The sequence below is a fragment of the Callionymus lyra genome, chromosome 7 (assembly GCF_982586985.1).
Source record: "Callionymus lyra chromosome 7, fCalLyr1.hap1.1, whole genome shotgun sequence".
Lineage (NCBI taxonomy): Eukaryota > Metazoa > Chordata > Actinopteri > Syngnathiformes > Callionymidae > Callionymus > Callionymus lyra.
In genome coordinates, this window is record NC_141824.1 from 17,130,004 (window position 1) to 17,143,039 (window position 13,036).

The 13,036-nt window shown below is 39.5% G+C and overlaps 1 protein-coding gene across 3 annotated transcripts in view; it reads left to right on the forward strand.

Annotated features, from left to right (window-relative positions):
* Positions 1-13,036, forward strand: part of gab2 (GRB2-associated binding protein 2) — a 45,430-nt gene that overhangs the window by 19,802 nt on the left and 12,592 nt on the right. For all 3 annotated transcript variants that reach the window (XR_015711850.1, XM_087795531.1, XM_087795530.1), the window contains exon 2: positions 1,206-1,506. Coding sequence is in view for 2 of the 3 variants with exons in the window: in XM_087795531.1 (XP_087651657.1) it covers positions 1,206-1,506 (301 nt within the window). In the remaining variant the exon portion in view is untranslated. The remainder of the gene's footprint in view (positions 1-1,205; positions 1,507-13,036) is intronic.

Genomic DNA, 13,036 nt, shown 5'->3' on the forward strand with positions numbered 1-13,036 from the left:
AAACAATAACAATAATTAACAATACAAATCATATAAACCATTCTAAAATATATACAATTTTAATGAATAGTAATGATAATAGATAACATGATATAAACAAATCATAATATAAACAAATGAACACAAATAATAATACATACATCAACAACAATAGTGATTCTTGTAGTATGAATTATAGTTTTATTATTTTTTAATTCACTCTTTGTTTATTTTTTTTCAGCACTTTTTGTTTGGCTTTAGTAAGAAAACAAGTCTCGATTAAATGTGGTCGTCAAATAAAGTGTTTTTCAAAAGAACAACAAATGTTGAAAAAGGTTGACAGTAAAATATTAAAGATTAAAAAAAACTAAAAACTCAAGGAACTAGAAAAGAAACAGTCAGAAAAAATAAAGAAGCAAATGTTGAGGAAGAAAACTAAACCTCAACAGACAAAATAAAAATAAAAATAAACTATTTTTCGACTAAAGTCAGCATTATATTTTTTTAAAGCTTTTTTTAAGCTCTTTGTCCAGAATATTAACTGTTTTAGAAAATACTTGACTTTTGTGTCAATAGATTTGGTTGTAAAAAAAACACATTTACATACTGAATAAAATACTTTACATACACAATACAGAACAAAGAAATTCAGATTTAGGTGATAATAATAAGTAACAGTATAAATACTACAAATGAACTCAAGGAACAATCATGTAAGAGTCAGAAAAGATAAATAATTATTATATAACTTAGTAAAGTTAGGGATAAAGAGAACCAGACAAAATAAAAATATTTGCTCAATAAAGTCCACAAAAGAATCCTTATTTTTCTTATTTTGAAGCTGATGCATTATAAAGTTGACAATAATATGTTTATCAATGCAGGAAGAATAAACGTGTATCAATGAATTATTGAACTGTCAAGTAAACAATCATGTGACTGACAGACACGGTAAATGAATAAATGTTGACAAAACTGATTACATAAATAAGAAACCTACCTAAATATTTGCCAACTAATGATAACTATTAAACACAAACTGAATAAAAAAAAAAAAAAAAAGTCATGCAGGGACATCAGGAAGTGTTGGATCCACCTGTAGACACACACCAACCCACACACACACACACACACGCACACACAACAACAACGGTGTCAGACTGGTTTCAGTTGTCTCGGCAGCAGCAGCTGGTCTCGTCCTCCCTGACTCTCTGGTCTCCCCTCAGGCCTGGAAGAAGCGCTGGTTCATCCTGCGCAGCGGTCGCATGAGCGGCGACCCTGACGTGCTGGAGTACTACAAGAACGACCACTCCAAGAAGCCCATCCGGGTCATCGACCTGCACTGCTGCGAGCAGGTGGACGCCGGGCTGACCTTCAAGAGGAAGGAGTTCCAGGACAGCTTCGTGTTCGACATCAAGACCTCGGACCGGACCTTCTACCTGGTGGCGGAGACGGAGGTGGAGATGAACAAGTGGGTTCGCTCCATCTGTCAGCTGTGTGGCTTCAACCAGTCGGACGACAACAGTGGTATGAGTCTCTCGCCTGAAACGAATGATGACACGTGTGAACTTCACAATGGTTTCTGCCTTTAAGAAGTTAATATCAACTGTTGTTTTCAATATACTTTGTCGTATACTACTTAAGCATCATCATGGTACCGTCATTTTAGCACTTGATGTCCCATCTTTAACCAGTAGCACTTCGGCTATGTTGCACAAGCTACATGGTACTGACACTAATGTTTACTTGTTGCTACAGCTTTATAAGCACTTTATTTATACTTCAAGCTACTCTGATAACTTTGTTATGGCCATACTTATTACCACATTAGCTACTCAGTTACTACAGCTATTAAGTATTTAGCACGTAAGCTAGGTTGTTGCTATAACATAATTAGCACTTCAACTACATTGTTGCTACAACTTTAATAGTACATGAGATACTTTGTTGCTACAACTTTATTAGCTGTTAGGTTTTATTAGCACTTTTGCTACATTGTTGCTACTGCTACATTAGCACTTTAGCTACATCGTTGCTACAACTACATCCGCTATTTAAAAGCATTGTTGCTACAACTTCATTAGTACGCCAGATACTTTGTTGCTACATTGTGGCTACGACTACATAAACTATTTGAGGACATTGTTGTTACAGCTTCATTAGCTTCTCAGCTATATTATTTTTTAAGCTTCATTCGCTCATCAGCTAAATTGTTGCTACAACTACATCAGCTATTCAAAAGGATTGTTGCTACAGCTTCATTAGGTTCTCAGCTACATTGTTGCTACAGCTTAATTTAGCTCGTCAGCTACATTGTTGCTACAACTTTATTTAGCTTGTCAGCTACATTGTTGCTTAAGCTTCCTTAGCTTCTCAGCTACATTGTTGCTACAGCTTTATTTAGCTTGTCAGCTACATTGTTGCTGCAGCTTCATCAGCACCACAGCTACACTGCTGCTACAGCTTCATTAGCACCACAGCTAGATTATTGCTACAGCTTCATTAGCACCACAGCTACATGGTTGCTACAGCTATATTAGCTTGTCAGCTACATTGTTGCTACAGCTTCATTAGCTTCTCTGCTACCTAGTTGCTACAGCTTTATTTAGCTTGTCAGCTACATTGTTGCTACAGCTTCATTAGCTTCTCTGCTACCTAGTTGCTACAGCTTTATTTAGCTTGTCAGCTACATTGAGGCTACAGCTTCATTAGCTCCTCTGCTAACTTGTTGCTACAGCTTTATTTAGCCTGTCAGCTACATTGTTGCTACAGCTTCATTAGCTCCTCTGCTAACTTGTTGCTACAGCTTTATTTAACTTCTCAGCTACATTGTTGCTACAGTTTCATTAGCACCACATCTACAATGTTGCTACAGTTTCATAAGCTTCTCAGCTACATTGTAACATGTCAGTTAAAATGTCACTTCCAAATCATTAGTACTTTATCTGCATAGTAATAAGCACATCTTCTACGTTAGTACAGCATCATTGGCACTTCAGTCGTGTTGGGATTCGTTTTCTCTATGAAAGCGAAATCGTGTTGGTGCGTCATGTGATGGTAACAATCCGCATAGACAGGAGTTGAGTTACTTCTTTGTTGTGATACTTGAGGGTCATCTCAGGGCACCAGGAGCTCCGCTGTAGGCATCTGGAAGCTGTGAGACGTTAGCGTCGGCACACATGGTCGATCATCTGTGAAGCGCGACACGTCCAGTGAAACTTGAAGAGTTAACTCGCGTCGGTTTTTAATCAGATAATGTTGTCGTTGTTGTGAAGACGATTCTTCACAAGTTTTTGTGACTCATGGGTCAGATCCGGGCTCATTTAACTTCGGGGTCACGGCGATCTGGATCTGAGGGAGCGACTCGAGTCTAGCGGAGCTTCCAGGAGGGGGAATCTTGAGAGGAATGTGTCTGCAGAGAAGAAGAAAGTCAGTCGTCTGTGACCGGCACGAGTCGGTTCTTCCCCTGAGGACACAACTGTTGCTTTTCAGTTACACACGTCACCCGCGACCAGACCTGTGCGGCAGCTGTGTGCGTTTGTTGTTGTGGATTCAAAGTCTGTATGAAGTTATAAGGACATTATTTGTCGCTCACTCCATGAAGATATTTAAAAAAAAATTCTGGGCCATTTAGATTTCGATGACTTGATAAAATAGCCTCACAGCCAGACGTTTGTTTTACAGGCATCATTAAAGTTAATACTACACACACACGGTGGTGCGTTCAAGGAACTCTGATTCAAGATAAATATATTCAAACGAAGCCTCGTAACCAGAAATTAACCACGGTTTGATGAAGCTTTCTGAAGAAGAATGACACATGGACATAGCAGTTCCCTGGAACTGAGCAAAAAAAATGTGGTTTCCAACAAAAGACCACAAAAACATTTTTACTATTATTATAGGTATAATCTCTCTTTAATATGTTTTGTCAATTCTATTTTTTTCATCAAATTTTGCTTAGTCAGGTTTTTCTTAGATTTATCTTAACTTTTGTTGAGTTGTCTTTCCTTTAACATTTGTAAAAGAAAGACTGAAAGTCGTTTATTGAACATATTTATGAGTTCAAAATTAGTTTTCTTGAACACCTTTTTTTTACTGAAAACGTTTTATGTCATTTATCAAATGTTCCTCCCATCAGGTATGTTATTCATTGCTTGAGACTTTTATTCATTTATTCTATTTTTTTATTGCACTGTGTTCTATTTTCTTTCTCTTGACGACCACATTTTTTTTATTTATTTGTTTGTTCTTTTGTAGGATTATTTTTTTAAGGATTTCCTTTTGTATAACAAAAATGCTTTTTTAAAAAATAACTTTGAATACTTTGAATAATCTGATTTTAAGTATTTTAAACATTAGTGGTTCATGACTATTGAGGTCGAAACTTGTGTCTACTGAAAGCTTGTGAGTTCCCGTCTGCTTAAGCCCACTTCCTGTTTAAAACATCCCACCCGCCGTGTGTCAACTAGAGATTAAATGTTTCTTCATGTATTTCTGCTAAATCAAACCATAGTTTGCCTCATTCTCACCGAATATTTCTCTTGAAACACTAGAAGAGGTTTGGTGACACGTTGGTTTCAACAGGTAGTGGTTTGTCACAACAAGTCGACTACGATGACTAGCCTTGATCCGACTCTCCAAAAGACCAATTATGTATTTTATTATAACAATTATTTCTTTCAAATGGTTGTTGAACATGTGTCGTAAAACTCTACATGTTTTAATGAAAACTTCAGTTATGTTGATCATGGGTTGGAGAACAATGATCAGATGTTAGTGTTTGTTGCTTGGTTTCATCTGGATCCAGGAAGGTGTTGAAGTATTAGTAACTTGCATCCCTTTCTATGCTGCTTCTCTGTTAAAAAAAAATATATATATACACAATAATCGACTTAAACAGCAACAATGGAATCATGAAGACAACTTGACTATACTATCGTGTCCAATAAAAAATATCTGCTCAAGTTGCATTGTGGGTCGCAGGTTTGGAAAGAAACACTATTTGTTGTTCAATCGTGTGGAGCATCTGTGGCGTTCAGATGAAGAGCAGCTGCTTTTCTCTCGCTCTGCCTTTTGTTGTTATTGATTTCCGTGGAATAATGACTCCACAGCTCGGAGGTCGAGTTTCAGCCTCCGCGGGCGTGTTGAGGAGCCGCTGCTGCCCGAACCACACATATCACAGACACACAACCATCACTCGTTTACATGATGTGTGTATCAGTGTTTGTGCGTCTGTCTTACAGTTTGTGTTTATACTTGTGTTTGTGTGTCAGTCGGGTTTATGTTTGCGTATATGTGTGTGTGTGTGTCACTCAGTCGGTGTTTATGTGTGCATGTCTGTCACTTTGTGTTTGTGTTTGTCTGTTTGCTTGTCTGTGTGCGTGTGTGTCAGTTTGTGTTTATGTGTGTTTGTCTGTCTGATTGTGTTTTTTCTGTGTCAGTCTGTGTGTATGCATGAATGTGTATATTTGAGAGTGTGTATGTGTATGTGCGTCCAACTGTGTGTTTGTGTCTGCGAAAACATGCACATATGAGCGTGTGTTTGTGTCTTTTTGTGAGCAGATGCCGTTTGCAAATGTGTGTTTGTGTACATTTGTGTGTGTTGTCTAATCTGTGTGACTGTGCATCTGTTTGTGTATGTGTGTTTAATGCCTTTGTGTCCATATATCTGTGTGTGTATGCATGAGTTTGTGCTTGAGTGTTTATGCATTTATTTGTTTCTGTGTGTGTGTGTGTGTGTATGTGTGTGTGTACTGGGGGAGACCCGCCCCTGAGCACAATCTAATGAATGGAACACTGTCGTCAATCACTGGCTTTGTTCAGTTCTTCATCGTTTGAACTCTAACACACGGACAAGCCCACACACACACACACACACTCACACACACACACACACACACACACACACACACACACACACACACACACACACACACACTCACACACACACTTGTCAGCGATCTTTTTGTTGTCCTTCTTTCACTCACGGTTGCTCGTCAGTTCTGTTTCCACTTCTGTTGTTCTGAAGTCGACATGTGCGGAGTCAGCACTTCAGCTGCAGAGGATGGAGCTGAGTCTCCGACCGCCTTCTTCCTTAAATCCTTCTTCATTTAGAATCAAAAGCATAATTTTTCACCGTCCCAGAAAATATATTTAATCAATTCCAACAGGTTTAAATCACACTAATGTTGGATATATTATTTTAAATAAAGGTTTTACTTTATTTTCAATAAATTGCTTGTGAACTCCACAATAACAGAGAGTCAGCGAGATCCTCCCAGTGGCCTTGGCAGGTATTGCCGGGTCTCTGGCAATATATACTATTAGATGTGGAGCCACATTACCAAAATAAAAGTATATGGTAATATTCTGCTTGTTCCAGCTTGTTTACTAATGTTTCAGCGCAAATGTTGATGTAAATGCGTTGCGAATTTTCATTATGTTTTCTATGTATTAATTGTATATAAATATATATTTTAATTGGTCCAATAGTGTAAATATGAATATAAATGACTTTACATATTTTACTATTTACAGTGGCTTCTAGTCCCGGTTCAACCAGTGTCGACATGATCAATGTAGGAAAATAATAATAATTATAATAATAATTTTGAAACATGGAAAACCATGGAGTTTAGAGTAGATTTACTTATCCTTTAGCAAGAGATTGCTTGTTCGATCTCGGCAGTTTTTTCGAGTTTGATACAAAGGCCTGTATTACTAAATGAACATTACTTTACCTCTCCTTTCATTCTGGATAGAACAGTGTTTGAAATATTGCTAGTATTAAATATTATTGTTAAAGTATCTCGTATACATTTATTTTTTATGATCTTTTGCAAATAATAAACTTTTCTTCCACCACTTATAAACATTATTTACCAGATAACCATCACATGTAAATACTATCCTTTTTTCTTTTTTTTAATTGAACTTTATCATAAACACACAAAAACACACAAAGACAGTTGATAAATGAAACGCAAAAACCCTCATAGAGTTAAAACACATAGAGCTTGATTTGAACCTACGAATCCCACATCAATTGACCAACTGAGCTTTATAACAATTGACATATTCAAAGTAAAGCATAATTAAAACTAGGAAAGAATGCTTGTAAAAAATGTCTAATTACAAAATAAAAGCCTTGGAAGCCGGATCGGCGCCCTCTATATGCGAGCAGCCACTGCCTGGTAGGCTCTGGCAGAATATCTGGCAACCCCTTACACACTGTGGCACTGCTAGCAAGTGTAACATGAAGATATTATCATAAATACATTTAAAACAAGTAATATTTCCAACACCGTTTCAACCGAAATTCATTGAAAATGGATTGAACACACAGTCTCTTGCATAAAGGTCATACACTAATAAGAAAATGTACTTTAGACTTTATAGTTTTTGATCCTCCGTGTTCCAAAATTGTTATTATAATTATAATTATATTATTATGATTATTTTCCTACATTGATCATGCCAACACTCTGGTTCGCCCTAGACTAGAAGCCACTGTGAATAGTGCAATATATTAAATTAATTTATATTCATATTAACACTTTTGGACCCATTTAAATATAGATTTATATACTATTAATACGTATAAAAATACAGAAAATTTGCAACGCTCTGCACAGTAACATTTGCACTGAAGTAAACACGCTGGAGCAAGCAGAAATATACCATATCCATCCATCCATCCATCCATCCATCCATCCATCCATGCATCCATCCATCCATCCATCCATCCATCCATCCATCCATCCATCCATCCATCCATCCATCCATCCATCCATCCATCCATCCATCCATCCATCCATGCATCCATGCATCCATCCATGCATCCATCCATCCATCCATCCATCCATCCATCCATCCATCCATCCATCCATCCATCCATCCATCCATCCATCCATCCATCCATCCATCCATCCATCCATCCATCCATCCATCCATCCATCCATCCATCCATCCATCCATCCATCCATCCATCCATCCATCCATGCATCCATGCATCCATGCATCCATCCATCCATCCATGCATCCATCCATCCATGCCCGAAGTGTCACGCCAATACCTGCGACTACTACCAGCAGGATCTTAGCGCTGCTGCAATAAAACATCAACTGAATTCTTTCCTTGCTCTTCTCTGTTCTTTACTCATGTGACTGACTGTGAAAACACCCGTTCATGTTTTATTACACCATCAAGCTAACGTGGTTAGTCGTCTTCAGTGAAACACTCTTTGTAGTTCAACGGTTCCCTTTCTCCATTAAAAACCCTCGACCAGGTCACGAACTCCCGACCTGAAGACACCGGGTCACACTCCCTGGTGGTCTCCGGCCTTTTAGCCGATTGATCCCCGTGTAGTTTCGTCGGAGGGCGATCACGTGATGGAGGTGTAGTCACCAGGGAGTGGGGGGTGAGTGGTGATCGTTCCCCTGATTAGCTCTTCTTCAATCCTCAGCCGCCACAACACAAACGACTTTGAGGCCAGACTCGAGTGAGTCGATGTTCAAACTGACTCCTCAACAACACATCTGCTCCTTTTAGCTGACGTCATTCTCATGATGTCGTCTCACGGCCGACCCTCCCCCATTCTGGCCGAATGGAACCACCCCTGGGCTGGAGTTTGCTGAGCTTGCACTTTGCCGGCGCTTCTGGATGCTCGACCGTCCAGAGATTAAAGTGTTCCGTGACCTTGGATGGTGATCAACATGTGAGAGGGTTCAGTGTTACGCGGTTGGAACAGATGTGTGTCCAGTGTTGTCGGTCATGATGACCTGCAGATGTGTAGATTTATTGGTTTAAGGAAACCATTACACAGGATTAGCTGTATTGCTAACTAGCATTAGCTCCACGATACATGTAGAAAAGGCAGTAAAAAGTGACAGCGACTTCTTCATTGAATGGTTATTTTCTACTTTAGTGTTCTCATGAGTAAATGTGTGTAGAGCTTCCAGGCTGTTGCTCCTAAGCTTTGGAACGATCTTCCTCTCTCTCTGTGTTTGATGATCTACTGACTCCTTCAAGAAACATCTTAAGACATTATCATTCGTGCAGGCTTTTCCTTGATTCTCTGGAACTCCTGTGATGTTCTCAGTGTTATCTTGAACTTTAAAGTATATCTTTTATTGAGTATTGTTTAGATGGTCTGGAAAAGTGCTCTATAAATATAAATTACTTACTTACTTACTAACTTACTGATGATCCAGTTAGCTAGCTAGTTATTCATCCGCTAGCCTCGCTGTCGGATCATAGATGAACTGCTGGATTAAAGTTGTTTTTTTTATGAGGAGATTCAATGCTTTTATCAGTTTTGATGTTCATATTTCCCGCCATCACATAGACAGGAAGTACCGTCCCCCATCCACCCGCCCGGCCTCCACAAAGACATCCTTGTGGTATCTTTCAGGGTTCTAAATTTAGCCTCCCGGGAAGAGCTTCTATTAGATTATGAGCAGAAAGAGATGAGGCAGTAGGTGATGGATTACGGTGGCTAATTGTAAAATTGCTCATGAACCGGGGAACTCTGTGACCCAGAATGGCCAGATGTTGTTGCACCACCTCAGGTTCTGTTTCGACTCGAGAATGTCATGGGAGGAACTCTCAGGCCCTGTTTGATGTGACGGTTCCAGTGAGTGGAAAATGTTATTCTGCGTCTCGCTCACATGACTTTTTAATTGTCTGTTGTTGTTCCCAACATGAGGCTAAACACAAGCAACCGCTGTCGAATCTAGGTTTTCCCTCAGTTGGGTTTTCTGCTCGGAAGGTGTTAAGGATTAGATGCTGCCAAGAAATTTGGGTTTAAACACCAGCAACAGCCTTGATGTGCGACTGCCACAGATGTGTTGTCAGGTTTACGATAGTAATTGTACTGTTACAATAACTAGGATATCTGGACGATTCACGATCACACTTTTTTGTTGACAGTGTAAATGACCACTAGGGGCATTAGGGTTTCATCTCAGCCAACACAAGTCATAGTTCTGAGGTCAAGGGAATACTTAATCTTTAGATTTTTGGTCTGCCAAGTCTCTAGCTTCTGTGTACAGCGGCGACAGAGAAAATGCATCTATGGTCTTGGGTCTTTGCTGAACTTGTGGCAGGTTCAATCGCTGCCTAAGGCACGAAGAGGCATTTGGGAGTTCCCAGAACCAGAAAGACATAAAGATGAAGCGATAAATGGATAGATGGGTGAATGGACGGATGGATAGATATATAGATGGATACGGTAGAGAGATAGATGTCATAGATGCCATAAATATATATATACCCGCAATGCAGTAGATACTGTAAATAGGTTGATGCCGTAGATGCTGTAAACAGATCGATAGATGGATGGATGGATGGGTGAAAGGATAGATGGGTAGATACAGTATATAGATGGATGTATAGTATAGATAGATCAATACCGTAGATGCTGTAAATAGATGAATACTGTTGATAGATAGACGTCATAGATGTCATAAATACTGTAAATAGATAGATGCCGTAAACAGATTGTTACCGTAGATACAGCAAATAAGTCGATACGGTACATGTTTTAAAAAGATTGATGCCGTATGTCGTAGATAACTTAAATACATAGATACCATAAATATATTGATACCGTAGGTGCTGGAGATTCTGTAGATGGCGTATATGGACAAATACAGTGAATAGATAGGTGCCGTAGATGCTTTAAATAGATACCCTAGACGCCGTAAATAGATGAATACTGTAGATAGATAGACGTTGTAGATTCCGTAGATACTGTAAATAGATAGATGCCGTAAATAGATTGCTACCGTAGATGCGCCAAATAAGTAGATACCCTAGATGTTTTAAATAGGCTGATACCGTAGGTGCTGTAGATTCTGTAGAAGCCGTAGATGGATTACTGCAGTAAATAGATAAATACCGTAGATGCCGTAAAGAGATGGATGCTGTAGATACCATAGATGTCTTAGATATACTGTATACTGTATATATATATATATATATATATCACCCACCTGGACCACGTCCCAGCCTCCATTGGGCCAATATATATATATATATATATATATATATATATATATATGCAGTAAATGGATACCGTAGATGCCGTAAATAAATTGGTACCTGCGATGATGTAAATAGACGGCTAAAACTTTATTGATCCCTTTGTGAAAATTAATTTAGGAAATTACGAGATGGATGAACAGGCTGGAGATGCACATTTGAGGATTGGTTGGACCAGATACTGTTGTGGAGACCATGTTCAAGATCAGAGGAATCAAAGGAGAGGTGGAACAAACTTAAGCCTCTGAGGGTCTCAATGACCTCCAAGACCCTCTCGTCCCACTTAGACTGGGGCAGCGAGATGAACCACGACCGTAAAAATACGACGCGCCTCGGAGAAGAAGCGTTATGTATGCGGTATCAGGGAAAACGTCTCGTGGTGGTTCCGTACATTAGAAGGTCCATTAGTGGCGGTTGTGAGGCGCGTGGAGGGCGGGTCCACTGCAGAAGAAGAAGAAGAAGAAGAAGAAGCTACAGTTGTGTTCCTGCAGTGGTGGAATGGTGTGTTTGTCGGAGCTGCTGGGATCAGACGCTGGGGGGAGGGAGGGCGTCTCTGCCCAACAGATCGATATATGTAGCGTGTTAGTGGGCCGGGCCGCAGCCAATGAAAGCTTTTACAAAGCTTTTGTGGAGGAAGACGAGGCCTGTGGAGAGTGGAGTCACTCAGAACAACGGCGTAAATGAGGATCATTAGGGAACAAGGGGGGTTGGTGGAGGGGGGAGTCCCAGCCGGCCGACATCACTGATGGACCGGACACCCCCACAGCACAGGCCCCGGTTCCCCCCCTCAGGCTGGATATGACCTCATTCAGCAAATGGGCACGAGCAAACCCGCCCCCCCCAACTGTCCTACACAAGCATGTGTACACACACTGATATTTACTGATGCAGTGTTTACAGGGATTACAAGTGGAATTCAGTTAATTTTAGATGATTAAGAGGAAGTAAAAAAAAAGATAATTTAAGTCATTTAAAAATAAATAGAACATTAAGAAAATGGGATCATGTACGAACTGTTAAATATACATTTACATTTGTGGATGTTATCTGACCTGAGTTTTAATTAAATATGTACATCAATTATTATATTTTAACTTTACATTATTTACTTGTAAACTAAACTAGAAACAGTAGCATATATAATATAAACATTTAAAGTTATTGTTCATAATTATACTTGCGAAATCCTTTTATTTTTTATTTTTTAAGTTTCACCAAAATTTGTTATCTTTAAAAAGGGTATTTTGTGTTTTAGCGACATTTAAATTCACAAAGAAAATCCCTCCCTCGCTCTCAAGCCGACTCCATCAAATCAACCTAAGCACTTGCCGGAATCCTCCTCCCAGCTCTCCTCTCTCCCACACACACTCCCTCCTTCCCTCCTTCCCTCCTTCACTCCCTCCTCCCTCGCTCCTCTCATCCTCTAAACAGCAGCAGGGCTATTTGCTTTCGTCCCGTGAGACTGATCCCTCTTCTTTATTGATCGGAAGTGGACTGAGAGCTGCTGAGTACAAGACAAGGTCGCGTTAGCGCTGCCGTTTTCAATCCACATAAAAAAACATGAACGTTAGCGACGCTGGACGGACACGTTTGAAAATACTGGATAAAACCTGTGTGTCATGTTTAGCTATTTGAGGATTAAGAAACAGTTGTGTTAGCGCTAACTCAGCAACACGGCTTTATTAGCGTATCAGTTATGTTAGCATGGCTGCTCAGTAGTTAGCTAGAAAATTACTTTCACGTTAGCTTGTATTTTACCGATGCTACCAAGCATTGATCATTCTTCTAAATAATTCTTATTATCTCGGAAACAACTCTCCTGGAATGTAAAAAAGGTACTACGCATTGATCCAAACAATGAGCTAGCATTAGCATATTTCATGCCAATCTGTTTTCGGTTATGATGCAACTCGCAAGTTTCCATAACACGTCTTTTGTGACGACTCCGAAGATTAGCATTTCATCAACGCTACACACCTGCTAGCATGAATGAAGCGGCTAGCTACAATA